We start from the raw sequence: 27,285 nt of genomic DNA on the forward strand, positions 1-27,285 counted from the left end.
ACAGGAGTGGCTTCGGGACAAGTCTCTGAATGTCCTTGAGTGGCCCAGCCAGAGCGCGGACTTGATCCAGATTGAACATCTCTGGAAAGACCTGAAAATGGCTGTGCAGCGACGCTCCCCATCCAGAGCTTGAGAGGATCTGCAGAGAAGAATGGGAGAAACTCCCCAAATACAGGTGTGCCAAGCTTATAACGTCATACCCAAAAAGACTTGAGGCTGTAATCGCTGCCAAAGGTGCTTCAACAAAGTGCTGAGTAAACGGTCTGAATACTTATGTAAATGTGATATTTCCGTTTTGAATTTTTTTATACATTTGCGAACATTTACAAAAAAATCTGTTTTTGCTTTGTCATTATGGGGTATTGTGTGTAGATTGATGAGAACTTGTATTTATTTAGTCCATTTTAGAATAAGGCTGTAATGTAACAAAATGTGAAAAAAGTCAAGAGGTCTGAATACTTTCCGAATGCACTGTATATAATGAAGCAGTGTGGGTGTCTGTCTGTGAGATAGAAACTGAAGCAGTGTGGGTGTCTGTCTGTGAGATAGAAACTGAAGCAGTGTGGGTGTCTGTCTGTGAGATAGAAACTGAAGCAGTGTGGGTGTCTGTCTGTGAGATAGAAACTGAAGCAGTGTGGGTGTCTGTCTGTGAGAGAAACTGAAGCAGTGTGGGTGTCTGTCTGTGAGATAGAAACTGAAGCAGTGTGGGTGTCTGTCTGTGAGATAGAAACTGAAGCAGTGTGGGTGTCTGTGAGATAGAAACTGAAGCAGTGTGGGTGTCTGTCTGTGAGATAGAAACTGAAGCAGTGTGGGTGTCTGTCTCCCAAACAGCTTTGTACTCCTAACCCCCCCTCCCTAGAAAACTACCTAAAGCACACCTAACCAGCCTGACCGCTGTGATCATTATAACCAGCCTGAACGCTGTGATCATTATAACCAGCCTGACCGCTGTGATCATTATAACCAGCCTGACCACTGTGATCATTATAACCAGCCTGAACGATGTGATCATTATAACCAAGCTGACCACTGGGATCATTATAACCAGCCTGACCGCTGTGATCATTATAACCAGCCTGAACGCTGTGATCATCATAACCAGCCTGACCGCTGTGATCATCATAACCAGCCTGACCACTGTGATCATCATAACCAGCCTGACCGCTGTGATCATTATAACCAGCCTGACCGCTGTGATCATTATAACCAGCCTGACCACTGTGATCATTATAACCAGCCTGACAGCTGTGATCATTATAACCAGCCTGACCGCTGTGATCATTATAACCAGCCTGACAGCTGTGATCATTATAACCAGCCTGACCGCTGTGATCATCATAACCAGCCTGACCGCTGTGATCATCATAACCAGCCTGACCGCTGTGATCATCATAACCAGCCTGACCACTGTGATCATCATAACCAGCCTGACCACTGTGATCATCATAACCAGCCTGACCGCTGTGATCATTATAACCAGCCTGACCGCTGTGATCATTATAACCAGCCTGACCACTGTGATCATTATAACCAGCCTGACAGCTGTGATCATTATAACCAGCCTGACCGCTGTGATCATTATAACCAGCCTGACAGCTGTGATCATTATAACCAGCCTGACCGCTGTGATCATTATAACCAGCCTGACCACTGTGATCATTATAACCAGCCTGACAGCTGTGATCATTATAACCAGCCTGACCGCTGTGATCATTATAACCAGCCTGACCGCTGTGATCATTATAACCAGCCTGACCGCTGTGATCATCATAACCAGCCTGACCATCATAACCAGCCTGACCGCTGTGATCATTATAACCAGCCTGACCGCTGTGATCATTATAACCAGCCTGACCGCTGTGATCATTATAACCAGCCTGACCGCTGTGATCATTATAACCAGCCTGACCGCTGTGATCATTATAACCAGCCTGACCGCTGTGATCATTATAACCAGCCTGACCGCTGTGATCATTATAACCAGCCTGACCGCTGTGATCATCATAACCAGCCTGACCACTGTGACCAATATAACCAGCCTGACCACTGTGACCATCATAACCAGCCTGACCACTGTGATCGTTATAACCAGCCTGACCGCTGTGACCAATATAACCAGCCTGACCGCTGTAATCATTATAACCAGCCTGACCACTGTGACCATTTTTGACCAAGATTCCGTCAGCAATGAGGTGCTCTGGCTCTGTGGGGGAACTTCCCCGTCGATCCCGTCTCACAAATGTCAGCGAATTGAACAGAAGGTCTTGCCTTTACGTGACCTTTAGGCCATCCTGAGCTTAGTGGGCACCACAGCAGGGCCTCTCCTCAGCCCCGGTTCAATGTATCGACCTCACTTGACTGTGTTGTTCAGTACTTTACACTGACTATGTTATTGAGACACAGGAAAACAACACACAACAAACAGGAAAATGTTTTATTTGACATTTTCTACCATTTCTTATTTTTCAGATCATAATTACATCATTTCAAACCAGTGAAGGAACCCAGATGCTCGGTCAGACTAATGAAACTAGTATCATTTATATTTACACTGAAAGGATAGAAGTATCAGATCCCCACATAATTGATAGATGTTGTCCCAAATGGCACCCTACTCCCTATGTAGTGCACTACTTTAGACCCGAGCCCCTGATCAAGGGTAGTGCACTACATAGGGAATAGGGTGCCATTTGGGACAAAGCTCGATGATTCCTTTCACAAAATCCCAAACTGTTGGTTTTTGCAAATAAAATGAACTACTGATGAGGCACGTGTCTGTGGCAAAAATAAAAAGACAGAAAAAATGTAATTGGAATATAAAGTTAAATAACAGACCAGTTGATTAATACTCAAGCATTTATAATACAAAATAAAACAAAACCCAGAGAAAAAAAGACTAATCCCAAATTGCACCCTATTCCCTACATAGTGCAGACTACTTTTGTAGTGCAGACTAGAGTGCCATTTGGGACTCACACAACTACTCTACCAGCCCAGAACATGGGTCAGAGGAGGAATTCCAACTCACATTTTAAGTTTATTACGACCCCAAATCATTCATCAGCATTAGGGAAAAAAGCAGTTATTTACAATCATATTGTCCAACACTATTAATAGTTTGAATGACAACGTAAAACCACCTTAGTTTCTGTCCGCGTTGGCGCACTAACTGTAACGGGGGGGGGGGGGGGGGGAGTCGACTAGCAAACCTGGAGTAGTGGGTATTCAAACAGTCACTAGCTTGTAGATTTCCTATTTGCATTTGTCAGAGGTAAATAAGGGATGTTTCATTGATGTGCAGTAGGATCTGGACCCAACAGGGATTTCATGTCCTGCACTCCAGACTACATTATGTATAGATGTGTGTACACACACACACACACACACACACACACACACACACACAGGTGTCTTGCTGCTCTGACAAAAATGCGTCTTCCACACAGTAGACAAGGGTTGTGTTCCAAACGGCACCCTATTCCCCATTTAGACCAGTGGGCCCTGGTCACCGTACGCAGTCAGGGTGTAACGTAACAATAGTGTCCCTCCAGCCCAGGGAGGGTGAGGGGGGAGGGTGAGGGTGGAGGGGGCGTGGGAGTAGACAGGAAATCCATTGGTTTGGTTAACTACTCAGTCCACCTTCACTACGCTGTAGATCTTGGTGACGAACCAGAAACAGGCAAAGAATCCAATCGTTCCTGATGGAGAGAGAGACAGACATTTAACTGACAGAAAGAGAGAAAACATGAAAATCACACTTTCCCCGGGCCATTTGTCAATCCCACATCCTGCTGTCTAGGAAACTCTCATTGATACGACAACAGATGTGTGTGTGTGTGTGTGTGTGTGTGTGAAAACAAGTAGAGCTGCACCTCAACCTAAACCCCAGAAAGGCAGCATAACAGGCAGGGTGGGAGGAAGCCCAGTCCTATTTGGTCCAGTCCATTGAACTGGACTAATGAGGATAACCTCTGCCCTCTGACCTGGTCCATCCTCTTCAAGGCAAGCTACAGTCTGATGCCCCACCCCCCCCAGCTACCTACCTGTGAATAAGAAGAAGATGAGAGCCATGATCATGGTGTAACCAAAGTAGAGGATGGTGCTAGCCAATCCTGTGATCTGGAGCTTGGAGAAGAAGTAGTGGATGGCATAGACCAGGAAGTAGACGGCCGTGAAACCACTGGTCAGGAAGGAACGCCACTGCCAGTGGTAGTCCTGATGGAGAGAGACAGAGAGAACAGTCAGATATCTCTGTGTTTATAACATCTTTACTAAGACAAGACCACAGGTCAAGAAGGAACGCCACTGCTAGTCCTGATGGAGAGAATGAACGTATCGCTCCCTTAATTAAACTTCCTGTTATTCCTTTCATCCTGTCTCCTCTCCTTCTCAACCGTAGTGGAGAAGGAGGTTCCAGGTCCCTTGTTTAGGATCTTCTCTTTCAAAGAGAGAAGCTGTTAGTAATCAAGGAAAGAGGATTTGAGAAACAGTCCCTTCATCCTCGTCATTAAGGGCACTATTGTCATTGGTCACATGACCCGACCAGGAAATACTCAGATGGTCATAACTCAGGACAGGGGAGGAAGTAGCAGAGTAGGATGGTGTGTGTGTGGTGCCTTACCTCAGCACAGATGAGGAAGTAGCAGAGTAGGATGGTGTGTGTGTGGTGTCTTACCTCAGCACAGATGAGGAAGTAGCGGAGTAGGATGGTGTGTGTGTGGTGTCTTACCTCAGCACAGAGGAGGAAGTAGCAGAGTAGGATGGTGTGTGTGTGGTGTCCTACCTCAGCACAGAGGAGGAAGTAGCAGAGTAGGATGGTGTGTGTGTGTTGTCCTACCTCAGCACAGAGGAGGAAGTAGCAGAGTAGGATGGTGTGTGTGTGGTGTCTTACCTCAGCACAGAGGAGGAAGTAGCAGAGTAGGATGGTGTGTGTGTGTGGTGTCCTACCTCAGCACAGAGGAGGAAGTAGCAGAGTAGGATGGTGTGTGTGTGGTGTCTTACCTCAGCACAGAGGAGGAAGTAGCAGAGTAGGATGGTGTGTGTGTGGTGTCTTACCTCAGCACAGAGGAGGAAGTAGCAGAGTAGGATGGTGTGTGTGTGGTGTCTTACCTCAGCACAGAGGAGGAAGTAGCAGAGTAGGATGGTGTGTGTGTGGTGTCTTAGCACAGAGGTGGAAGTAGCAGAGTAGGATGGTGTGTGTGTGGTGTCCTACCTCAGCACAGAGGAGGAAGTAGCAGAGTAGGATGGTGTGTGTGTGGTGTCTTAGCACAGAGGTGGAAGTAGCAGAGTAGGATGGTGTGTGTGTGTGGTGTCCTACCTCAACACAGATGAGGAAGTAGCAGAGTAGGATGGTGTCTTACCTCAGCACAGATGAGGAAGTAGCAGAGTAGGATGGTGTGTGTGTGGTGTCTTACCTCAGCACAGAGGAGGAAGTAGCAGAGTAGGATGGTGTGTGTGTGGTGTCTTACCTCAGCACAGAGGAGGAAGTAGCAGAGTAGGATGGTGTGTGTGTGTGGTGTCTTACCTCAGCACAGAGGTGGAAGTAGCAGAGTAGGATGGTGGCCTCAGAGCAGGTGATTACCAGGATGATGAACACCAGAAACAGGAAACCAAACATGTAGTACATCTGGTGAGACCTGGTGAGACACAACCATACATCATAAAGATAACCCACTGCTCTACCATCTGGTGAGAGACAACCATACATCAGAAAGATAACCCACTGCTCTACCATCTGGTGAGACATAACCATACATCATAAAGATAACCCACTGCTCTACCATCTGGTGAGACACAACCATACATCAGAAAGATAACCCACTGCTCTACCATCTGGTGAGACACAACCATACATCAGAAAGATAACCCACTGCTCTACCATCTGGTGAGACACAACCATACATCATAAAGATAACCCACTGCTCTACCATCTGGTGAGACACAACCATACATCAGAAAGATAACCCACTGCTCTACCATCTGGTGAGACACAACCATACATCATAAAGATAACCCACTGCTCTACCATCTGGTGAGACACAACCATACATCATAAAGATAACCCACTGCTCTACCATCTGGTGAGACACAACCATACATCATAAAGATAACCCACTGCTCTACCATCTGGTGAGACACAACCATACATCAGAAAGATAACCCACTGCTCTACCATCTGGTGAGACATAACCATACATCATAAAGATAACCCACTGCTCTACCATCTGGTGAGACACAACCATACATCATAAAGATAACCCACTGCTCTATCATCTGGTGAGACACAACCATACATCATAAAGATAACCCACTGCTCTACCATCTGGTGAGACATAACCATACATCATAAAGATAACCCACTGCTCTACCATCTGGTGAGACACAACCATACATCATAAAGATAACCCACTGCTCTACCATCTGGTGAGACACAACCATACATCATAAAGATAACCCACTGCTCTACCATCTGGTGAGACACAACCATACATCATAAAGATAACCCACTGCTCTACCATCTGGTGAGACACAACCATACATCATAAAGATAACCCACTGCTCTACCATCCCTGCCCGTTCACCTTTAACCTCCCCGACTCGTTCTGCCTTCACGATAAGCTGCTAGTGTAGCAGTCCCAAAACAGAGCAGCAGCGTCTGCAGGGTAGCTGAGAGACGCACCAGATGCTGTTGAGGATGAAGAAGAGCTGGATGAAGATACAGCCGAACGGGAGGATCCCCCCCATGACGATCCCTGGGAGAGATCTGGTGTAGAACGACTGCTCCGGGATCTGACGAGGGATCTGATTGGTCCGCACAGGGTGCTCAATCCCCTGAAATGCACCAATCACACGACAGAGGGGAGGGAGTATGAGAGGTATGATATAAACACAGACTTGTGTGTGTGACAGAGAGTATGTTTGAATGTATTCACATATTGACGTGTGTTCGTACTCACGGTCTTCTTGAAGCCAAAGTAGGCCCCTATGAAGGTGAGGGGGACAGAGATGCAGAACCACAGAGCCAAGATGGCCACCAGGGTGCCAAAGGGCATGGCTGCAGAGGAGCCCTCTCCCCACAGGATCAGATTCATCACGAAGAAATCAGCAAACACAACCCTGAACACAGAGACAGACGTCAGCCATCGACCCTGAACACAGAGACAGACGTCAGCCATCGACCCTGAACACAGAGACAGACGTCAGCCATCGACCCTGAACACAGAGACAGACGTCAGCCATCGACCCTGAACACAGAGACAGACGTCAGCCATCGACCCTGAACACAGAGACAGACGTCAGCTATCGACCCTGAACACAGAGACAGACGTCAGCTATCGACCCTGAACACAGAGACAGACGTCAGCTATCGACCCTGAACACAGAGACAGACGTCAGCTATCGACCCTGAACACAGAGACAGACGTCAGCTATCAACCCTGAACACAGAGACAGACGTCAGCTATCAACCCTGAACACGGAGACAGACGTCAGCTATCGACCCTGAACACAGAGACAGACGTCAGCTATCAACCCTGAACACAGAGACAAACGTCAGCTATCGACCATGAACACGGAGACAGACGTCAGCTATCGACCCTGAACACAGAGACAGACGTCAGCTATCAACCCTGAACACAGAGACAGACCAACAGACGTCAACTATCAACCCTGAACGTAACCACAAACTAATGTCCATCTCCTCAACCAATGTAAAGTCAGACTCACCCAGGACACAGGAAGCAAGTCAGCAGGACGTTAGTCTTCCATTTCTCCCCACCAAAGGCTGTGACATCACAGAGAGAGAGAGCAGACGGAAGAGAAACAGTCAGCAACTCTTGGAAGACAAACAGACGTTTCTTGGAAATTCAAACTTCTTTCTTTACTTCCAAGGTGTTGAGGCATATAGCCTTCAGCAGGGAGGCAGGATTCAGGCCATAGAGCGTGTGTTGCTAGGGAGGGTGGGGGGGACCCCTACTGCTACAGGCCTCTACACAACACTGAACCAGTAATTGACACAGAGACCACTATCACCCCCCCCCCCCAGCTGACACTGATTGGGCCTAACGAGCTACCCTCCAGCACAGTTGGGTCGTGACCGGTCGACTGTTCAGGGTCAAGTTGGGGTCGTGACCCTTTCCCCCTTAGCCCAAATGTTCACTTACACTTGTAGAAGCGGGCAGCCACGTAGCCGGCTGGTGTGCCCAGTAGGACCCAGAGCACCACGGCGCACGTCATCAGGGCACCGCGGTTAGCCGGGGACAGGAAGCCCAGGCAGGCAAAGACTGGACAAGGGGAACACAATGTATATGGATTACAAAATAAAAACACACGATTGGTTTTGACTGAACTGTGTGCTACTATTGTGTTGGTCCTTTTCTGATACTGAATACATGAAATGACTGTCAGTGAATACATGAAATAACTAAGATGACTGTCAGTGAATACATTAAATAACTAAGATTGTCAGTGAATACATTAAATAACTAAGATGACTGACAGTGAATACATTAAATAACTAAGATGACTGACAGTGAATACATTAAATAACTAAGATTGTCAGTGAATACATTAAATAACTAAGATTGTCAGTGAATACATTAAATAACTAAGATTGTCAGTGAATACATTAAATAACTAAGATTGTCAGTGAATACATTAAATAACTAAGATTGTCAGTGAATACATTAAATAACTAAGATGACTGTCAGTGAATACATTAAATAACTAAGATGACTGTCAGTGAATACATTAAATAACTAAGATGACTGTCAGTGAATACATTAAATAACTAAGATGACTGTCAGTGAATACATTAAATAACTAAGATGACTGTCAGTGAATACATTAAATAACTAAGATGACTGTCAGTGAATACATTAAATAACTAAGATGACTGTCAGTGAATACATTAAATAACTAAGATGACTGTCAGTGAATACATTAAATAACTAAGATGACTGTCAGTGAATACATTAAATAACTAAGATGACTGTCAGTGAATACATTAAATAACTAAGATGACTGTCAGTGAATACATTAAATAACTAAGATGACTGTCAGTGAATACATTAAATAACTAAGATGACTGTCAGTGAATACAGTAAATAAGTGAAACACTAGTCCTACTCTCAGAGTAGAAGTAACTAAGTACCAGCTACTTCCTCTCTACAATATGCTACCTTGCTAATGTGTTTTTGGGTAATGACAAATAAAGGGTCTGGACAAGTGTAGAAGTTTTTGTATTCCTACAAGTCAACAACAGGTAGACAGAAACACAGAGTTGTAGATACTAGAACTCACAGAGAGTGACGAAAATCATGATGAAGATCTGAGTTCCTGATCCCAGAAAGACAGAGAGGAGCATGCCTTTCCTGGGAGGCCGGAAGACGTCTCCATGGACCAGCTTCCAGCCAAATTCCTCCTGGGCATCTTCCTGACACCACCAGCAGAGAGGGAGGAGGGGAGACCGTCACTTAGTTTCACTTTCAAGTGTATTTGTCGTATGTAACAACATCACCACATCTCTCCCTATAAAAAGACCATCACAAAACAGCAAGAATGTTCAGGCCAAGCAAGGAGCGGACAGGGAGGGTGTGAGTGGGTAACCCAGCAGGAAATAACAGGGGCGAGAAGATGAGGGAGTGGGGTCCCTCCTGTCAATTAGCGGTGATAGACTTCAGAGGGTTGGAACACGAGCAGGCTGGTCGCCGCGGTGACGCTACCTGTCAGTCTGATCACTAGGGGGAGGGGCTGAAGGGAGTCTGATCGCTAGGGGAGGGGCTGAAGGGACAGAGCTGCTGAAATAATGACTGATCTCAGAGACAGAGAGAGACAGAGACTACAATACTTGTAGGGGAGGGGGTCGGGGTGTGAGGGGTGCTGGTGGGGGGGTAATATAGATACATGTCACCCCTAGTGACCCCTACAACCCTTCCTAGAGAACATCTGCTGTCAGTTTTCCTGGAGATGGAGAGATGGAGAGGAGAGAGGGTAGATGGAGAGGAGAGAGGGTAGATGGAGAGGAGAGAGGGTAGATGGAGAGGAGAGAGGGTAGATGGAGAGGAGAGAGGGTAGATGGAGAGGAGAGAGGGTAGATGGAGAGGAGAGAGGGTAGATGGAGAGAGGGTAGATGGAGAGAGGGTAGATGGAAAGTACACAAGGACACACACACCCCAAGGTCATAACCAAAGCCTCCACCAGCTGGCTGGAGCCAATCAGAGCTTGGAGCTAGTTGTTGGGGTTCTGTGTGTTTGTGTCTGTACCAGACCAGTAGACCAGACCCCTGTCACTCCTCATCAGGGACAAGTCTGTGTGTTTGTGTCTGTACCGGACCAGTAGACCAGACCCCTGTCACTCCTCATCAGGGACAAGTCTGTGTGTTTGTGTCTGTACCGGACCAGTAGACCAGACCCCTGTCACTCCTCATCAGGGACAAGTCTGTGTGTTTGTGTCTGTACCGGACCAGTAGACCAGACCCCTGTCACTCCTCATCAGGGACAAGTCTGTGTGTTTGTGTCTGTACCAGACCAGTAGACCAGACCCCTGTCACTCCTCATCAGGGACAAGTCTGTGTGTTTGTGTCTGTACCGGACCAGTAGACCAGACCCCTGTCACTCCTCATCAGGGACAAGTCTGTGTGTTTGTGTCTGTACCAGACCAGTAGACCAGACCCCTGTCACTCCTCATCAGGGACAAGTCTGTGTACTAGATAACCCTTGCCAGTGTCACATATGTGACACATCCCACAAACCAACATGGCGGACTGGGACCGTGGGACCCGAATGGAAACCAACATGGTGGACTGGGACCCGAAGGGAAACCAACATGGCGGACTGGGACCGTGGGACCCGAAGGGAAACCAACATGGTGGACTGGGACCCGAAGGGAAACCAACATGGCGGACTAGGACCGTGGGACCTGAAGGGAAACCAACATGGCGGACTGGGACCGTGGGACCTGAAGGGAAACCAACATGGCGGACTGGGACCGTGGGACCTGAAGGGAAACCAACATGGCGGACTGGGACTGCGGGACCTGAAGGGAAACCAACATGGCGGACTGGGACCACGGGACCTGAAGGGAAACCAACATGGCGGTCTGGGCCCGTGGGACCTGAAGGGAAACCAACATGGCGGACTGGGACCGTGGGACCTGAAGGGAAACCAATCAGCTGGATTATTGTGGAGGATTTACCAGACTCACCACAGAGTCCATCTGGTTGTATCTGGCAATGTCCTTATGTAGAGTCCTCAGCATGATCATAGCCACCATACCAGACAGGAAGAGAACGATCACCAGAGAGTTCATGATGCTGGGGGACAAGACAATACACACACAGTTACAGATAGAAGGGGTGTGTGTATGTGTGTGTGTGTGTATGTGTGCGTGAGACTCACCTGAACCACTGAATGTTGGTGTGGGGCATGGACTCCAGAATGTAGTCCCAACGTGACGCCCATCTGATGTGCTTGTCCTCCTAGATACAACACCCAGCGTTTATATTACACCCACTGAACACATGACTAACCTCTCTCCTGAGACCTGACGACTCGCATTAGCTCCCCAAGATTATGTCTAGGCTTTAGCTCAGTGGGCTAGCCGGCGTTACAGCACGTAGGAAACCAGAGACTGAACCTAGTCAGTCACACAGACAGAGACATTTACAATGGTCATGGGGTTTAGAAACATACCACAAACTGGACAGAGTAGGTATAGCCGATCTTCAGCTCTCCACTCAACTTGTTGTTCAGGTACATGGGCCCTCCTGCACAGTCAGGGGCCTCCACTTTGGTGTGTTTATAGCTTTGGAGGAGAGGAGGAAGAGGAGAGGGAGAAGGGAGAAGAGGAAGAGAGTAGAGGAGGAGGAGAGAGGAGGAAGAGGGGGGAGGAGGAAGAAAGGAGAGGGGAGGAAGAGAGGAGAGGAGGAAGAGAGGAGAGGAAGAGGGGAGGAGGAAGAAGAGAAGAGAAAAAGAGGAGTGTGGAAGAAGGAGGAGAGAATAAGTCTAAATAAATAAATACTTGATGTGAAATAAAGAGAGACATCATTACTTTGAGTAGAAACACACATTATCTAAGAATGAACATTTCATGGAGACTAGAGAAATAAAGAATGGATTGTTAAGACCTAGATAACCCTAAGGGGTGAATTCTAACTTCACATCAATGAATGACTAAGTGACAGTGAGGATTGTCCTCTAAGTGAGCGACCGTTTGACCTCCTACCTCTTGGGCTCCATCTTGGCAGCGACCAGTCTAGCCCCAGCAGCCTCGTTCTCCACCACATGATAATGAATGGTGATGTCAACATGGTTGAAGACATAGAATGTGTCTTTGTCCTTAAAGTCAGACTGGAACGAGGAAACACTTAGTTATGCGCTTTATAACGTGTTATAAGCACGTTTATAAGCCTTTGTAATGTCTTATAATGTGTTATGTCTATCTAGCAAAACGTTTAACTGACTAAAAATGGCCCGACTCAGAGGCCTAACCTGCACACACAGGATATGAATTGACTCACGTTGACAACACAGGCGTCTTTGGGTCGTCCTGCCTCAGTGACGTAGCAGCCGATGGGAAACCCTGGGTTACAGAACTTCTGTCCATCCTCCACATCATAACACCAGGTCACCGGCATGTTGTCCACTATCCTACAGGAGGCAGACACAGGGTTACAGCATGTTGTCCACTATCCTACAGGAGGCAGACACAGGGTTACAGCATGTTGTCCACTATCCTACAGGAGGCAGACACAGGGTTACAGCATGTTGTCCACTATCCTACAGGAGGTAGACACAGGGTTACAGCATGTTGTCCACTATCCTACAGGAGGTAGACACAGGGTTACAGCATGTTGTCCACTATCCTACAGGAGGTAGACACAGGGTTACAGCATGTTGTCCACTATCCTACAGGCGGTAGACACAGGGTTACAGCATGTTGTCCACTATTCTACAGGAGGCAGACACAGGGTTACAGCATGTTGTCCACTATTCTACAGGAGGCAGACACAGGGTTACAGCATGTTGTCCACTATCCTACAGGAGGCAGACACAGGGTTACAGCATGTTGTCCACTATCCTACAGGAGGCAGACACAGGGTTACAGCATGTTGTCCACTATCCTACAGGAGACAGACACAGGGTTACAGCATGTTGTCCACTATCCTACAGGAGGCAGACACAGGGTTACAGCATGTTGTCCACTATCCTACAGGAGGCAGACACAGGGTTACAGCATGTTGTCCACTATCCTACAGGAGGCAGACACAGGGTTACAGCATGTTGTCCACTATCCTACAGGAGGCAGACACAGGGTTACAGCATGTTGTCCACTATCCTACAGGAGGCAGACACAGGGTTACAGCATGTTGTCCACTATCCTACAGGAGGCAGACACAGGGTTACAGCATGTTGTCCACTATCCTACAGGAGGCAGACACAGGGTTACAGCATGTTGTCCACTATCCTACAGGAGGCAGACACAGGGTTACAGCATGTTGTCCACTATCCTACAGGCGGTAGACACAGGGTTACAGCATGTTGTCCACTATCCTACAGGCGGTAGACACAGGGTTACAGCATGTTGTCCACTATCCTACAGGAGGTAGACACAGGGTTACAGCATGTTGTCCACTATCCTACAGGAGGTAGACACAGGGTTACAGCATGTTGTCCACTATCCTACAGGAGGCAGACACAGGGTTACAGCATGTTGTCCACTATCCTACAGGAGGCAGACACAGGGTTACAGCATGTTGTCCACTATCCTACAGGAGGCAGACACAGGGTTACAGCATGTTGTCCACTATCCTACAGGAGGTAGACACAGGGTTACAGCATGTTGTCCACTATCCTACAGGAGGTAGACACAGGGTTACAGCATGTTGTCCACTATCCTACAGGAGACAGACACAGGGTTACAGCATGTTGTCCACTATCCTACAGGAGGCAGACACAGGGTTACAGCATGTTGTCCACTATCCTACAGGAGGCAGACACAGGGTTACAGCATGTTGTCCACTATCCTACAGGAGGTAGACACAGGGTTACAGCATGTTGTCCACTATCCTACAGGAGACAGACACAGGGTTACAGCATGTTGTCCACTATCCTACAGGAGACAGACACAGGGTTACAGCATGTTGTCCACTATCCTACAGGAGGCAGACACAGGGTTACAGCATGTTGTCCACTATTCTACAGGAGGCAGACACAGGGTTACAGCATGTTGTCCACTATTCTACAGGAGGCAGACACAGGGTTACAGCATGTTGTCCACTATCCTACAGGAGGCAGACACAGGGTTACAGCATGTTGTCCACTATCCTACAGGCGGTAGACACAGGGTTACAGCATGTTGTCCACTATCCTACAGGAGGCAGACACAGGGTTACAGCATGTTGTCCACTATCCTACAGGAGGCAGACACAGGGTTACAGCATGTTGTCCACTATCCTACAGGAGGTAGACACAGGGTTACAGCATGTTGTCCACTATCCTACAGGAGGCAGACACAGGGTTAAGGACAGTGTGCGGTTGAGACAGTGGTCCAATCCCAAATCGACCCCTAAACCCCTAGACACTTGTGGAGATCTGATTGGATTTGACAGGTGTAAGCTATATGGTAATAACTCCACCCTGTCCTCTGATAGGCTAGGAGGAGGTTTCACCATATATCTGATACCAGGGCTCGGCAACAGGAGGGGTTTTGGGGGCCCAAAGTTAGTCTTTTTGTTGGATTTTTACATTTGGGTCAAAAAAGACCAGAAAACTCACCAGGAATTCAGCCCAAATGCTTTAAAATATATATTTAATCGTATCAATGTAACCATGGTATAAAAATGTTATTTTCAAATGCAATCTCTTTTTGGGCTTAGTTATGGTCAATTTGCAGTGCACAAATGATTATCATGATAATGTTCTGGCCCACCCTCCCATCCGCTCTGACAACAATCAGTCCGAGGTTTAATCTAGTTGCCTACCCCTGGAAAATACCAATCACATCCTCTCAGATCTCCACAACTACCTAATGTTCAGGGGTCTATTTGGGATTGTGTCAGTGGTGTCTATGGGGTCAGAAGACAATACAAGCCCGCCACCTAGTGGCCACATGAGTCAGAGCAGGTGTCTGAAGTTGGGTTGAATCCCAGCTTGTGAACTCTAGACTTCCTGTCTGGGAAATGTGTGTTCACATCTCAATTCAGAGGAAAATGAGATATGTGTCTGTTGAACAAAACATAGAATGAATATCTAACCAGCGATGCTGGTGGTTGAGCAGCCTGAGCGTCTAACCAGTGGTGCTGGTAGTTAGCAGTATGAATATCTAACCAGTGGTGCTGGTAGTTGAGCAGTATGAATATCTTACCAGTGGTGCTGGTAGTTGAGCAGTATGAATATCTTACCAGTGGTGCTGGTAGTTAGCAGTATGAATATCTTACCAGTGGTGCTGGTAGTTGAGCAGTATGAACATCTTACCAGTGGTGCTGGTAGTTGAGCAGTATGAATATCTTACCAGTGGTGCTGGTAGTTGAGCAGTATGAATATCTTACCAGTGGTGCTGGTAGTTGAGCAGTATGAATATCTTACCAGTGGTGCTGGTAGTTGAGCAGTATGAATATCTTACCAGTGGTGCTGGTAGTTGAGCAGTATGAATATCTAACCAGTGGTGCTGGTAGTTGAGCAGTATGAATATCTTACCAGTGGTGCTGGTAGTTGAGCAGTATGAATATCTTACCAGTGGTGCTGGTAGTTGAGCAGTATGAATATCTTACCAGTGGTGCTGGTAGTTGAGCAGTATGAATATCTTACCAGTGGTGCTGGTAGTTGAGCAGTATGAATATCTTACCAGTGGTGCTGGTAGTTGAGCAGTATGAACATCTTACCAGTGGTGCTGGTAGTTGAGCAGTATGAATATCTAACCAGTGGTGCTGGTAGTTGAGCAGTATGAACATCTTACCAGTGGTGCTGGTAGTTGAGCAGTATGAATATCTTACCAGTGGTGCTGGTAGTTGAGCAGTATGAATATCTTACCAGTGGTGCTGGTAGTTGAGCAGTATGAATATCTTACCAGTGGTGCTGGTAGTTGAGCAGTATGAATATCTAACCAGTGGTGCTGGTAGTTAGCAGTATGAATATCTAACCAGTGGTGCTGGTAGTTAGCAGTATGAATATCTTACCAGTGGTGCTGGTAGTTGAGCAGTATGAATATCTAACCAGTGGTGCTGGTAGTTAGCAGTATGAATATCTTACCAGTGGTGCTGGTAGTTGAGCAGTATGAATATCTTACCAGTGGTGCTGGTAGTTGAGCAGTATGAATATCTTACCAGTGGTGCTGGTAGTTGAGCAGTATGAATATCTTACCAGTGGTGCTGGTAGTTGAGCAGTATGAATATCTAACCAGTGGTGCTGGTAGTTAGCAGTATGAATATCTAACCAGTGGTGCTGGTAGTTAGCAGTATGAATATCTTACCAGTGGTGCTGGTAGTTGAGCAGTATGAATATCTAACCAGTGGTGCTGGTAGTTAGCAGTATGAATATCTTACCAGTGGTGCTGGTAGTTGAGCAGTATGAATATCTAACCAGTGGTGCTGGTAGTTGAGCAGTATGAATATCTAACCAGTGGTGCTGGTAGTTAGCAGTATGAATATCTAACCAGTGGTGCTGGTAGTTGAGCAGTATGAATATCTTACCAGTGGTGCTGGTAGTTGAGCAGTATGAATATCTTACCAGTGGTGCTGGTAGTTGAGCAGTATGAATATCTTACCAGTGGTGCTGGTAGTTGAGCAGTATGAATATCTTACCAGTGGTGCTGGTAGTTGAGCAGTATGAATATCTAACCAGTGGTGCTGGTAGTTAGCAGTATGAATATCTAACCAGTGGTGCTGGTAGTTAGCAGTATGAATATCTTACCAGTGGTGCTGGTAGTTGAGCAGTATGAATATCTTACCAGTGGTGCTGGTAGTTGAGCAGTATGAATATCTTACCAGTGGTGCTGGTAGTTGAGCAGTATGAATATCTTACCAGTGGTGCTGGTAGTTGAGCAGTATGAATATCTTACCAGTGGTGCTGGTAGTTGAGCAGTATGAATATCTTACCAGTGGTGCTGGTAGTTGAGCAGTATGAATATCTTACCAGTGGTGCTGGTAGTTGAGCAGTATGAATATCTTACCAGTGGTGCTGGTAGTTGAGCAGTATGAATATCTTACCAGTGGTGCTGGTAGTTGAGCAGTATGAATATCTTACCAGTGGTGCTGGTAGTTGAGCAGTATGAATATCTTACCAGTGGTGCTGGTAGTTAGCAGTATGAATATCTTACCAGTGGTGCTGGTAGTTGAGCAGTATGAATATCTTACCAGTGGTGCTGGTAGTTAGCAGTATGAATACCTTACCAGTGGTGCTGGTAGTTAGCAGTATGAATACCTTACCAGTGGTGCTGGTAGTTAGCAGTATGAATACCTTACCAGTGGTGCTGGTAGTTAGCAGTATGAATACCTTACCAGTGGTGCTGGTAGTTAGCAGTATGAATACCTTACCAGTGGTGCTGGTAGTTAGCAGTATGAATATCTAACCAGTGGTGCTGGTAGTTAGCAGTATGAATATCTAACCAGTGGTGCTGGTAGTTAGCAGTATGAATATCTAACCAGTGGTGCTGGTAGTTAGCAGTATGAATATCTAACCAGTGGTGCTAGTAGTTAGCAGTATGAATATCTTACCAGTGGTGCTAGTAATTAGCAGTATGAATATCTTACCAGTGGTGCTGGTAGTTAGCAGTATGAATATCTTACCAGTGGTGCTGGTAGTTAGCAGTATGAACATCTTACCAGTGGTGCTGGTAGTTAGCAGTATGAATATCTAACCAGTGGTGCTGGTAGTTAGCAGTATGAATATCTTACCAGTGGTGCTGGTAGTTAGCAGTATGAATATCTTACCAGTGGTGCTGGTAGTTAGCAGTATGAATATCTAACCAGTGGTGCTGGTAGTTAGCAGTATGAATATCTTACCAGTGGTGCTGGTAGTTAGCAGTATGAATATCTAACCAGTGGTGCTGGTAGTTAGCAGTATGAATATCTAACCAGTGGTGCTGGTAGTTAGCAGTATGAACACCTTACCAGTGGTGCTGGTAGTTGAGCAGCATGCCTTTCTTCAGAAAGTCCAGGTGGGCTTTGTCCTCTGGCTTGTTGGTGTTGTAGGATTTAGTACACACCGGCTTACAATCCACCTTCTTCTTGAACTCAAACTTCAACACACAGACATACAATGATTTACTCAACTTCCTGCTGAGAGTTAGAACAGTAGAATACACAGGGTGACATTTCTAATTTTGTTGTGAATCAGCAGTTTTTCTCTTGTTATGTCAGTCAGTGATGGTCAGCCAATTAGCTCATGCCAACTAACATATTTCATATTGCTAAATTTATTTTGAGGTAAGCTATCTAAACTTGTTATCCGGGGTTGGTATGGATGTGGCTACGCAGACACGCGAGCAACCGCGGCCCCCTCATGATGAGTTCAGATTTTTTGTGGCCCCCACCCCCATTAGAGTTGCCCATCACTGATTTAGCATGTAGGTACTGGTAGTACACACCAGAGTGAAGGGGGAGTCGTTCATTCAGGGTGAGGTATGAAGGTGCAGAACATTGTAATGAGATTAGAAATGTAATACCAACAGGATATTAAAGTGTGTGTGTACATCACCCACCTTGTAGGGAGAGGGCTCAATTCTCTCGCCAAACAAAACCTGACCCAAATTCTCAGACGGGCGCTTCTCAGAGTCGATAGCGCAGAAATCAAACCTGAAGAATACGAGGAGAGAAAAAGAGTTGACAAACGTTATGTTTCAGCAACACCAAGTCAGCCCATAACAAGATGAACATGCCCTGAGAGTTCCCACAACACCAAGCCAGCCCATAACAAGATGAACATGTCCTGAGAGTTCCCACAACACCAAGCCAGCCCATAACAAGATGAACATGTCCTGAGAGTTCCCACAACACCAAGCCAGCCCATAACAAGATGAACATGTCCTGAGAGTTCCCACAACACCAAGACAGCCCATAACAAGATGAACAGCCCTGAGAGTTCCCATAACAACAAGCCAGCCCATAACAAGATGAACATGTCCTGAGAGTTCCCACAACACCAAGCCAGCCCATAACAAGATGAACATGCCCTGAGAGTTCCCACAACACCAAGCCAGCCCGTAACAAGATGAACATGTCCTGAGAGTTCCCACAACACCAAGCCAGCCCGTAACAAGATGAACATGTCCTGAGAGTTCCCACAACACCAAGCCAGCCCATAACAAGATGAACATGTCCTGAGAGTTCCCACAACAAGATGAACATGTCCTGAGAGTTCCCACAACAACAAGACAGCCCATAACAAGATGAACATGCCCTGAGAGTTCCCACAACAAGATGAACATGTCCTGAGAGTTCCCACAACACCAAGCCAGCCTGTAACAAGATGAACATGTCCTGAGAGTTCCCACAACACCAAGCCAGCCCATAACAAGATGAACATGTCCTGAGAGTTCCCACAACACCAAGCCAGCCCATAACAAGATGAACATGCCCTGAGAGTTCCCACAACACCAAGCCAGCCCATAACAAGATGAACATGTCCTGAGAGTTCCCATAACACCAAGCCAGCCCATAACAAGATGAACATGTCCTGAGAGTTCCCACAACACCAAGCCAGCCCATAACAAGATGAACATGTCCTGAGAGTTCCCACAACAACAAGCCAGCCCATAACAAGATGAACATGCCCTGAGAGTTCCCATAACACCAAGCCAGCCCATAACAAGATGAACATGTCCTGAGAGTTCCCATAACAAGATGAACATGTCCTGAGAGTTCCCACAACACCAAGCCAGCCCATAACAAGATGAACATGTCCTGAGAGTTCCCATAACAAGATGAACATGTCCTGAGAGTTCCCACAACACCAAGCCAGCCCACAACAAGATGAACATGTCCTGAGAGTTCCCATAACAAGATGAACATGTCCTGAGAGTTCCCATAACAAGATGAACATGTCCTGAGAGTTCCCACAACACCAAGCCAGCCCATAACAAGATGAACATGCCCTGAGAGTTCCCACAACACCAAGCCAGCCCATAACAAGATGAACATGTCCTGAGAGTTCCCACAACACCAAGCCAGCCCGTAACAAGATGAACATGTCCTGAGAGTTCCCACAACACCAAGCCAGCCCACAACAAGATGAACATGTCCTGAGAGTTCCCACAACACCAAGCCAGCCCATAACAAGATGAACATGTCCTGAGAGTTCCCACAACAACAAGCCAGCCCATAACAAGATGAACATGCCCTGAGAGTTCCCACAACAACAAGCCAGCCCATAACAAGATGAACATGTCCTGAGAGTTCCCATAACAACAAGACAGCCCATAACAAGATGAACATGTCCTGAGAGTTCCCACAACACCAAGCCAGCCCGTAACAAGATGAACATGCCCTGAGAGTTCCCACAACAACAAGCCAGCCCATAACAAGATGAACATGTCCTGAGAGTTCCCATAACAACAAGACAGCCCATAACAAGATGAACATGTCCTGAGAGTTCCCATAACAAGATGAACATGTCCTGAGAGTTCCCACAACACCAAGCCAGCCCATAACAAGATGAACATGTCCTGAGAGTTCCCACAACACCAAGACAGCCCGTAACAAGATGAACATGTCCTGAGAGTTCCCACAACAACAAGCCAGCCCATAACAAGATGAACATGTCCTGAGAGTTCCCACAACAACAAGACAGCCCATAACAAGATGAACATGCCCTGAGAGTTCCCATAACAAGATGAACATGTCCTGAGAGTTCCCACAACACCAAGCCAGCCCATAACAAGATGAACATGTCCTGAGAGTTCCCATAACAAGATGAACATGTCCTGAGAGTTCCCATAACAACAAGCCAGCCATAACAAGATGAACATGTCCTGAGAGTTCCCACAACAAGATGAACATGTCCTGAGAGTTCCCACAACAAGATGAACATGCCCTGAGAGTTCCCACAACACCAAGACAGCCCGTAACAAGATGAACATGTCCTGAGCGTTCCCACAACACCAAGACAGCCCATAACAAGATGAACATGTCCTGAGAGTTCCCACAACAAGATGAACATGCCCTGAGAGTTCCCACAACACCAAGCCAGCCCGTAACAAGATTAACATGTCCTGAGAGTTCCCACAACAACAAGACAGCCCATAACAAGATGAACATGTCCTGAGAGTTCCCACAACAAGATGAACATGTCCTGAGAGTTCCCACAACAAGATGAACATGTCCTGAGAGTTCCCACAACAAGATGAACATGTCCTGAGAGTTCCCACAACACCAAGCCAGCCCGTAACAAGATGAACATTTCCTGAGAGTTCCCACAACAACAAGCCAGCCCATAACAAGATGAACATGTCCTGAGAGTTCCCATAACAAGATGAACATGTCCTGAGAGTTCCCACAACACCAAGACAGCCCATAACAAGATGAACATGTCCTGAGAGTTCCCACAACACCAAGACAGCCCATAACAAGATGAACATGTCCTGAGAGTTCCCACAACACCAAGCCAGCCCATAACAAGATGAACATGTCCTGAGAGTTCCCACAACACCAAGCCAGCCCATAACAAGATGAACATGCCCTGAGAGTTCCCACAACACCAAGCCAGCCCATAACAAGATGAACAGCCCTGAGAGTTCCCACAACACCAAGCCAGCCCATAACAAGATGAACATGCCCTGAGAGTTCCCACAACACCAAGCCAGCCATAACAAGATGAACATGTCCTGAGAGTTCCCACAACACCAAGCCAGCCCATAACAAGATGAACATGTCCTGAGAGTTCCCACAACACCAAGACAGCCCATAACAAGATGAACATGTCCTGAGAGTTCCCATAACAAGATGAACATGTCCTGAGAGTTCCCACAACACCAAGCCAGCCCATAACAAGATGAACATGTCCTGAGAGTTCCCACAACAACAAGACAGCTCATAACAAGATGAACATGTCCTGAGAGTTCCCACAACAACAAGACAGCTCATAACAAGATGAACATGTCCTGAGAGTTCCCACAACACCAAGCCAGCCCGTAACAAGATGAACATGCCCTGAGAGTTCCCACAAAACCAAGACAACCCGTAACAAGATGAACATGCCCTGAGAGTTCCCACAACAACAAGCCAGCCCATAACAAGATGAACATGTCCTGAGAGTTCCCACAACAACAAGACAGCCTGTAACAAGATGAACATGTCCTGAGAGTTCCCACAACAAGATGAACATGTCCTGAGAGTTCCCACAACACCAAGCCAGCCCATAACAAGATGAACATGTCCTGAGAGTTCCCACAACACCAAGACAGCCCATAACAAGATGAACATGTCCTGAGAGTTCCCACAACACCAAGACAGCCCATAACAAGATGAACATGTCCTGAGAGTTCCCACAACACCAAGCCAGCCCGTAACAAGATGAACATGTCCTGAGAGTTCCCACAACACCAAGACAGCCCGTAACAAGATGAACATGCCCTGAGAGTTCCCACAACACCAAGCCAGCCCGTAACAAGATGAACATGTCCTGAGAGTTCCCACAACAACAAGACAGCCCATAACAAGATGAACATGTCCTGAGAGTTCCCACAACACCAAGCCAGCCCATAACAAGATGAACATGTCCTGAGAGTTCCCACAACAAGATGAACATGTCCTGAGAGTTCCCACAACACCAAGCCAGCCCGTAACAAGATGAACATGTCCTGAGAGTTCCCACAACACCAAGCCAGCCCATAACAAGATGAACATGCCCTGAGAGTTCCCACAACACCAAGCCAGCCCATAACAAGATGAACATGCCCTGAGAGTTCCCACAACAACAAGCCAGCCCGTAACAAGATGAACATGTCCTGAGAGTTCCCACAACAAGATGAACATGTCCTGAGAGTTCCCACAACAACAAGCCAGCCCGTAACAAGATGAACATGTCCTGAGAGTTCCCACAACAAGATGAACATGTCCTGAGAGTTCCCACAACACCAAGCCAGCCCGTAACAAGATGAACATGCCCTGAGAGTTCCCACAACAACAAGCCAGCCCGTAACAAGATGAACATGTCCTGAGAGTTCCCACAACACCAAGACAGCCCGTAACAAGATGAACATGCCCTGAGAGTTCCCACAACACCAAGACAGCCCACAACAAGATGAACATGTCCTGAGAGTTCCCACAACACCAAGCCAGCCCATAACAAGATGAACATGTCCTGAGAGTTCCCACAACACCAAGCCAGCCCATAACAAGATGAACATGTCCTGAGAGTTCCCACAACACCAAGCCAGCCCATAACAAGATGAACATGTCCTGAGAGTTCCCACAACACCAAGCCAGCCCATAACAAGATGAACATGTCCTGAGAGTTCCCACAACACCAAGCCAGCCCATAACAAGATGAACATGTCCTGAGAGTTCCCACAACACCAAGACAGCCCGTAACAAGATGAACATGCCCTGAGAGTTCCCACAACACCAAGACAGCCCACAACAAGATGAACATGTCCTGAGAGTTCCCACAACACCAAGCCAGCCCATAACAAGATGAACATGTCCTGAGAGTTCCCACAACACCAAGACAGCCCGTAACAAGATGAACATGCCCTGAGAGTTCCCACAACACCAAGACAGCCCACAACAAGATGAACATGTCCTGAGAGTTCCCACAACACCAAGCCAGCCCATAACAAGATGAACATGTCCTGAGAGTTCCCACAACACCAAGACAGCCCGTAACAAGATGAACATGCCCTGAGAGTTCCCACAACACCAAGACAGCCCACAACAAGATGAACATGTCCTGAGAGTTCCCACAACACCAAGCCAGCCCATAACAAGATGAACATGCCCTGAGAGTTCCCACAACACCAAGACAGCCCACAACAAGATGAACATGTCCTGAGAGTTCCCACAACACCAAGCCAGCCCATAACAAGATGAACATGCCCTGAGAGTTCCCACAACACCAAGACAGCCCATAACAAGATGAACATGCCCTGAGAGTTCCCACAACAAGATGAACATGTCCTGAGAGTTCCCACAACACCAAGCCAGCCATAACAAGATGAACATGTCCTGAGAGTTCCCACAACACCAAGCCAGCCCATAACAAGATGAACATGTCCTGAGAGTTCCCACAACACCAAGCCAGCCCGTAACAAGATGAACATGCCCTGAGAGTTCCCATAACAACAAGACAGCCCATAACAAGATGAACATGTCCTGAGAGTTCCCACAACACCAAGACAGCCCGTAACAAGATGAACATGTCCTGAGAGTTCCCACAACACCAAGCCAGCCTATAACAAGATGAACATGTCCTGAGAGTTCCCACAACACCAAGACAGCCCGTAACAAGATGAACATGTCCTGAGAGTTCCCACAACACCAAGCCAGCCCATAACAAGATGAACATGTCCTGAGAGTTCCCACAACACCAAGACAGCCCATAACAAGATGAACATGTCCTGAGAGTTCCCACAACACCAAGACAGCCCATAACAAGATGAACATGTCCTGAGAGTTCCCACAACACCAAGCCAGCCCATAACAAGATGAACATGTCCTGAGAGTTCCCACAACACCAAGCCAGCCCATAACAAGATGAACATGCCCTGAGAGTTCCCACAACACCAAGCCAGCCCATAACAAGATGAACATGCCCTGAGAGTTCCCACAACAACAAGACAGAAACGTTAACACAATATATGATTTCTACTTCAGTTCAAACTGTAGCATATCGTCTTCCTTTTTAAACCATCTGCTGCTGGTACTTTTTCTCTGACATCCAGAATTCTATTTCAACAACCTCTCCTCTGTGTCACACAGCAAACTAACATAAAGGCCACATTTTCCACGCACACTTAACACTGTGACGTCACTTCAATTACAGTCCCCTGACCCTCTCCACAACCCCTCAGTGGAACAGGGACATTAGTGTCCTCTAACGGCGTGACAGAACAGCTCCTGTGGCTGAGCATGTTGAGGCCTCTAGTATCACATTTAACTCAGGTTAATAATAAATAAAGTCATTCAGATGTCACATAATAACCCTAAGTAGCTGTCGTTATCAATGTATCCCATCTTTGATTTAATGCCGTTGGGAGTTTTCAGATCCAGAGTAAGGACTGAAACTGTGTTTAAGTGGCCTGTTTCTTTGACTTAAGCCAATATCTATATCTTCTATTGACTATGTCTCTAAAACATGATTCCGCTAATCTTAAACATTAGGCAGCCATTTTGTTGAAGCAAAACTACTGTAACAGAACAGTGCTTGACTTGGACTGATATGAGTGCCGGTACTGTTTGTATTTAGGTGCAGGAGCTCCACCATACTGTTGAGCTAATATTCTAGAAGAGGTGCAGGAACTCAAGCAGTATAAAAAAAGTTGAGGTGCCGGTACTCAGCTCCGGTGAGTTCCTGTCCAAGACAAGCACTGCAATAGAGTATTATTAACATCGTCTATGGACCTCAGAATTCCAGTCACAGTTGGATATCGCTGGTGCTGCTATAGTGACAGAGCGGGAGAAAGAATCAGAGCGTGAGAGACAGGTGAGAAAGAGTAGGAGAGGATGGTGAGTGAGAGGAGAAAGAGTCAGAGAGGATGGTGACAGAGAGATGCTCTAGTTTATCAGACAGTATTAGTGCACCTAGTCATACCTGGCTGACTTCACCATGTTCCTAACACATGTCTTTATCCCAAATGTCACTCTATTCCTTACACAATGCACTACTTTTGACCAGGGCCCATAGGTCGCTGGTCAAAAGTAGTGCACTGTATAGGGAGTCATTTGGAATTCAACCTATATCTCCCCGTACACTAAGTGTGCATCTACACAATAAGAACACTGTCCAAAAGCACCGAACCCACAGCCTTCCGCAGCAAGACTGAGAAATGTAGAAGACCCATAAGACATTGTTGTTCCTGATGTACTTACGCAGTGTATTCATAGGGCAAGACAGACTCCACAGAATCCAGTCTGTTCACAAATATCTCGATGGTCGACTGAAAAACAATCAAAAGCACAGTTATTTTCTCAAAATGGTAGACGACACAAATCGGCAACAACATCTAGAATACAGCACACCTTACAGCTGTTTTTTTCTCAAATGCACAATTAGGCCAATGACTAGAAATCTGAAATGGGAGGGAGGAGGGCTACATCACTTTACAGGATTTCTTTATGTCCTGTTCCGCAGTGGAATTGATTCTTGTCAGTTCTTATTCAGGCCATGCCTTCCTCAAACAACAACTGTCATGCAGTTGACAGCTCTCTTTTAGATTAGGATACTACGGAATTTGGGACATAATTAAACATTTGAATGACAAGTAACTTCTGATCAAAAGTATGGATTAACTAATTAGCTATCTACAACACAAGTTAAGCAGTTGTCTCACAAGTAGTAGCCCAACTAGCTCGTAAGGGGTGCTAATTAGCTAGCTAGCTTTCTAGCGACCAATATGCAATACAGATAGCTACTGTGACTAGTTGGCCAACAACACTGGTTCTAACTAGCTACATTTAGATTATACTAACGTTACCTAGTTATTCATCATTATGACGGTTACCATTGAAGCTATAGTTTCAGAATGCTAACATTAGCAGCTAGCTAGCAAGTTAACTGGTAGCTAGCTTTACTTGCCAGCTGATAAGTAGAAGGAAGATAGCATGAAACCGTCGGCGCTACAAGCTTATCACAAGGCCCGGTGCATTTTTATATCTAACTACCTTACAGTCCGGTACTTCATTCTCTTTCCCAGCTTGTCCTGGTTCACAAAAACTAACAGGGGCCAGACCTGGAAGATAGAAACTTGTAGCGCTGTGTAGCAGAAGGAAGATCACCAAAACAGAGCCTCTCGCTCTGTGCAGGGAAAACATTTTCCTCTTCTCTCGACGAACCTAGCAGGCTGAACGTTTCTTGCGGTAACGTTAATATCTGTCTACACAGGGGGTGACAGGTTAGCTGGCATTTGAATTCACTAGATAGGACAGTTGACATAAGGTAGCTAACGTTAACTAGCTGGTATCTGTCTGCCTTCGTAGCTACCTAACCTAGATACTTTTTCTGCAGCGAGCAGACACGTCATCTGCGTCTACATGGATGTTTTCTTCAGTGGAGGATTATGGGACTCTGGCGGTTTAGTTGGCTAGGCTGTTGTTGAAAGAATAGCACTGTGTTAAATAAAAGACATTTTCCGACA

At 46.6% G+C, this 27,285-nt stretch overlaps 1 protein-coding gene across 1 annotated transcript; it reads right to left on the bottom strand.

The window, feature by feature from the left end:
* Positions 1-2,420: 2,420 nt before the first annotated feature.
* On the bottom strand, positions 2,421-27,178 carry LOC120033112 (transmembrane 9 superfamily member 2-like). The gene is made up of 17 exons (XM_038979373.1): positions 26,813-27,178; positions 26,021-26,088; positions 18,697-18,790; positions 18,107-18,234; positions 12,518-12,647; positions 12,223-12,347; positions 11,691-11,802; positions 11,397-11,476; positions 11,203-11,311; positions 9,301-9,433; positions 8,163-8,282; positions 7,726-7,783; positions 6,957-7,116; positions 6,680-6,831; positions 5,525-5,636; positions 4,044-4,215; positions 2,421-3,698 (listed from the first exon to the last, which is right to left on the bottom strand). The coding sequence occupies exons 1-17, from the start codon at positions 26,960-26,962 to the stop codon at positions 3,631-3,633; spliced, it is 1,971 nt and encodes a 656-aa protein (XP_038835301.1). The 5' UTR covers positions 26,963-27,178; the 3' UTR covers positions 2,421-3,630.
* Between the last annotated feature and the right edge of the window lie 107 nt (positions 27,179-27,285).

This window comes from Salvelinus namaycush, chromosome 40 (genome assembly GCF_016432855.1).
Source record: "Salvelinus namaycush isolate Seneca chromosome 40, SaNama_1.0, whole genome shotgun sequence".
Lineage (NCBI taxonomy): Eukaryota > Metazoa > Chordata > Actinopteri > Salmoniformes > Salmonidae > Salvelinus > Salvelinus namaycush.

Excerpts from the sequence above, each read along its gene's own strand:
- LOC120033112 (XM_038979373.1), bottom strand. The coding sequence starts at position 26,962 with ATGTTTTCCCTGCACAGAGCGAGAGGCTCTGTTTTGGTGATCTTCCTT. Across the intron at positions 26,089-26,812 it reads ATGAAGTACCGGACTGTAAG|TCGACCATCGAGATATTTGT; the intron begins GTAGTTAGATAT and ends ATTGTTTTTCAG. Across the intron at positions 9,434-11,202 it reads ACAACCAGATGGACTCTGTG|GAAGATGCCCAGGAGGAATT; the intron begins GTGAGTCTGGTA and ends TGGTGGTGTCAG.